This window comes from Charadrius vociferus, unplaced genomic scaffold (genome assembly GCF_000708025.1).
Source record: "Charadrius vociferus isolate BGI_N301 unplaced genomic scaffold, ASM70802v2 scaffold532, whole genome shotgun sequence".
NCBI lineage: Eukaryota > Metazoa > Chordata > Aves > Charadriiformes > Charadriidae > Charadrius > Charadrius vociferus.
Window position 1 is genome coordinate 806148 of NW_009647271.1, and position 4505 is coordinate 810652.

General features: G+C 56.0%; 1 protein-coding gene across 1 annotated transcript in view; it reads left to right on the plus strand.

Annotated features, from left to right (window-relative positions):
* Window positions 1–3082: 3082 nt before the first annotated feature.
* Window positions 3083–4505, plus strand: part of TEKT3 (tektin 3) — a gene marked incomplete at its 3' end in the record, with an annotated part of 104758 nt that continues 103335 nt past the window's right edge. Inside the window, exon 1 of the mRNA XM_009880024.1 lies at window positions 3083–3116. Within this exon, the coding sequence (XP_009878326.1) occupies window positions 3083–3116 (34 nt within the window). The remainder of the gene's footprint in view (window positions 3117–4505) is intronic.

Below are 4505 nucleotides of genomic sequence, written 5' to 3' on the forward strand. Positions count from 1 at the left end.
TGGCCGGGGGAGCTTCCGCAGCCGCATCCGAGAGCCGACGGGGCTGGAGGTGCCTGAACCCCCCTGCGGGCAGAGATCCCCACTCGAAACCTCACCTAAAATCTCTTTGGATGAGGGAAAACCTAACCCCACTTTTGCGCAGCTCTTGGGTATGCGAGCCCATGATTTCTCATGTTTGAAATTGCAGAGTCGGCCCCAGAAGTTTGGCGTAACGAGGATCTGGACTGGAGAGAGGAGGGGATGGGGACTTGCCTTGTGTCCTGCTCCATCCCCAATCCAGAGGCCAGATCGTCGTCGGTGGGCTGTGGCCGGTATCTGGGGCAGGAGAGCTGCACAGGTCCGGTTGCAGGTTGGGGGATCTGGCCCTGACGCCGGTGGTGCGGTGCCCTCATGGGGCATTGTCGATCCCCCAGAGCTCTTCTGCAGCCGCTGCGAGCGGGACACCCCGAATCCCACTGCTGCCCGCTGCGGCGAGAGCAACCTCAGCGGAACGGGAGGAAAATGCGGGATCCGTAACATCCCTGTGGGGTCGGTTTTTTTCCTCCTCTGTGGCACAGTAGGGACTGCAGCATCCCCTGGGGTGCTACCAGACTGGGCAGCCCTTCGGGGACATTAAAGCAGCCTTTTCCTCAGCACCGGGCCAGTGATCTCCTGGGCAAAACCTTTCAGTCCCCCATGACCCTTGTGTTTAAGGGCAGCAGCAGCAAACAGCTGGAGCAGCACCTCTGGGCTGACCTTGCCATCGGGGTCCCGCAGCCCAGAGAGCCTCCGTGGGACACAGACTTCAGTCCATCCCTCTCCCATCTAAACCCGTACGGCGGCAGAGGGAGCTCTTATGCTTTTTTTTTTTTTCCTTTTCTTTTTCCAATTACTTAATTACATTTAAAAAAAAAAATGAAGCAAAGAAAGTTTTCTGGAAACGCCTCCGAGGATCAATCCTGCGATGTGAGAAGCGCCAGGAGCAACCTGCCAGCCCGGCGCATCCCGTGCGAGTGTGGGACCGCGGTGGGAAGGGTGTCACCTCCCCGGGCGTCACCCCTGGCCGCAGCTGCCCGTCCTCCTGCGCCTCGCAGAGGGGTGACAAAGAGGAGAACGATAACCGAAACCACCTCTCCTTCCGTCGGCGCTCCCTCTGCGCTTTCTGGGGCCGAGCGGGGATATAACGGGAACATGATTTCACCGCCCTCATGTTACGGGGTGGTGTGAGCAACCACTTGAGTTGGAAAAAGTAAGTAAAAAAGCAAATTTATTCCCAACTGGGTGTGTACGTGGGACCGGCCGGCCGGGTTGTCTGCTCCAACAGACCTTGGGACCCTCCCGATTTGGGGGAATAAACTCTGATTTAAATAAATGCTTCCTAAGACGTGATTCAGCCCTGTGACCAGCAGCAGCCCCGCGGGTCCAGCATCCCTCCCTGCCCAGCATCCCTCCCTGCTCCATGGGCTGGGTGTTCCCCGGAGCAGCACCACGGCCTGCGCTGTGTTTGGGGCACAGGGATGGACGTTTTACGTCGGTTTTAGTGGGAGCTGCCAGCTTTAATTGTGGGACACCACAATAAAGATCCTGTCTGCTGCTTCCAGGCTCAACCACGTATCGTCGACGCTTCAAAGCAGCAGCTAAATGCTTTCCCTGCCATTCAAATGATGACGTTTTGGGGTGATAGGACACAGGGGACAGGACAGCATGGCACCAGTGGCTGCCAGGTCGCAGTCCCCGGACCAGAAAGGGGCAGCAGTGTCGCACGGGTGCGCTTGACAGTGCGGTCCAGTACAAAGCGAAACAGATCAACCCCCATCGTTTTTTTCTGGTGGATTCAGCTTCACTTTTCACGGCTGGGGAGGAGGAAGGCGATCCCGTCATCCACAAGCGGGCGGTGACGAGGGATAGTGAAGAGCTGGGACAGCACCTCTCACCCATCACAGCTCACACCCCATGACAGTCCCCCACCGTGGTGATCACAGAATCACAGAATCACAGAATGGTCAGGGTTGGAAGGGACCTCTGGAGATCATCTAGTCCAACCCCCCCGTCAGAGCAGGGTCACCTCCAGCAGTGGCACAGGATGGCGTCCAGGCGGGTTTGGAATGTCTCCAGAGTGGGAGACGCCACAACCTCTCTGGGCAGCCTGTGCCAGTGCTCCACCACCCTCAAAGTAAAGAAGTTCCTTCTCATGTTAAGATGGAACTTCCTATGTTCAAGTGTTCGGTGATGCCGTGGGGCGCAACGCCGCTCCCCAGCACCTCCATCCCAGCTCAATGGCTTTCCGCAGCTGGCAGCCCTGGGGTTGTGGTGCCTTTTTGCAGCACGGCCCTGAGCCCAGGTCCTGGCAGCCTTTGGGAAGGTCCTTGGGAAAGACCCAGCTCCCTCAGGTCCTTCCCAAACCCCCCACTCGCAGAACTGGGTCTGGCTGGTTTTGCTGGTGGGTGAGGAATAGCTGTCACCTGCTCAGTGTCATTTCAGCGCAGAGCCACGCTTTCACCCTGGTTGTGTCTGCATATCCCCCGGCCTCAGCCGGTTCCTACCCATGAACTCCCAAATCCATCACGATCTGGTTTTGCAGTTGCTCCTCATCCCTCTCGCTCCAGTTGGCCCCTCTACTCGGGTGGTCTCACCCGAAGACATCAAGTATAAACATCCCCAGTGTAATTTTTGGCAACGTCAAATTTTCTGGCTTCAGATATATCAACAGGACTTGTCATTACATTTAGCTGCTTTCCCCTACCCTCGCTCCCACAAGACCTTGAAGTGCTCTTACGTGAGTTTAGGATATCCACAAAACAACCGACCTGTTATCCGAGCTCGGATTTCATTTTAACGAGGCGGGACTGCCGTTTGCACACCACAGCCTCACCCAGCTGATACCCCCTTCCACGCAGAGCCCTGCTGCATCCTCGTCCTCATCCTCATCCTCGTCCTCGTCCTCGTCCTCGTCCTCATCCTCATCCTTATCCTCACTCTCCACCAATGTGGCACCACACGTGTCTTGTGGCTGCTTCTCACTCAGGTCTCTCTCTCCGGGCATGGGGCCACATGTGGATATGTGTGTGTAAGGGAGTGTGACCTCCTGCCGTCACTGCACGTGATGGCTGTGGGCGCCAGCAGTGATGGAAACAGCGGTACCCGGCCCTCCTCCCACCGCTACAGCCACTGGGGTCGAACCCTCCCTCGTTGTCTGAATTCTTGGTCTTCAGCCCTATGTTTGAAGTCCCTTTTATGAGCAGGCCTGACACCACGTTAGCCGCAGAGGGCTTTGCGAGCTTTTAATCCAGTTTACGTCAGCGCCACAGGCAGCTCACTGCCCGTCCCGCAGCTCGCCGGCCTTGGGGAGCGGTAGCGATGTTGGGTGTTTGCCCTGATGCTATGTGGAGCTTTGGGTAAGGACCTGGAGCCACCCGGGAGACGTGGTGGGTGATCAGGGAAGGAGCTGCAGTCTCTGGGCTGGACTGATGCACTTGCTGGCATAGACCTAAGGTGGCTGGAGAGGATCCCTGGACCTTCTCCATCCAAAATCCCCATGTGTTGGGATCCCTGCTGTCACGTCGTGACCATCAGGGACAGCCCTCAGCTTTCAGCTGCTGCAGGTGCTGAGGTGAAGACTACAGAGGAGGATGAGACCTGGAGCTCAACAGACACATCCTACGGGACAACCTGCAGGGCCGTAGGCCAACGCTGGCAAAAGAAAGAAAATTAATTCCCATCTCAAAGCTAAAGGAAGGCTGTTCTGCACCCAAATTTTCAGCACTTATTGGCACTGTGGTCATGGCTACCAGCCCCAACCACAGCCCCCTGCAACACGGGTGGGTACCCCACGAACGCCGACGGTGAAGGTGCCTCGTGGCCGGAGCAGAAAGTGATTCTCGATTGCTTGGAGGGGAGGAGGGAGCCCCGCAAGGACTGCGGTTCACAGGACTCTTTTCCTGCAATATTGGTTTGCATCTCCATTAAAACGTCAGGCTCTCTTTCCCCAGGTTGTTTTTTGTCTAGGAAAACGGTGGCTCCATGGCTTAACGAGGATCAGGGGGGCTTTGTCTCCAAAAGACATGAAGACTAGAGAGCTCAGGCACCTCCCACCTGACTCTTTCCCCCAAAAACGCACGGCAGCGGCTCACGGCGGCTCACGGCGGCTCACAGCCCGATTCCCCCAGGGAAGGAACAGTGCAGTGACCCGTTATTCTGCTTTTTACCCTCAACCGAGTGAGGTCCTTTCATCCAGGAAAATCAGAGCCCCATAGCAGAGCCAAACCCCCCATGTTATTGAGCCCTTGAAATTAAAAGTGTCTCAAGCATAAACCTCACCTAGCTGAACTATAAATCAAGCCTCCGCTTTTGGGCAAACCAAGCTTGGATACTTATGAATGACCCCCTTCTCGCTTAATCATTTTGTATGAAGGACATCTTAAAATGAACGTCCTCGAGTCGAAAAGTCCATTAAAAATAAGTGCCCAAATGACTAAGGGAGGATTTTACATCTGCATCTGAGTTTGCAAGCAAATATGGGCATTTGT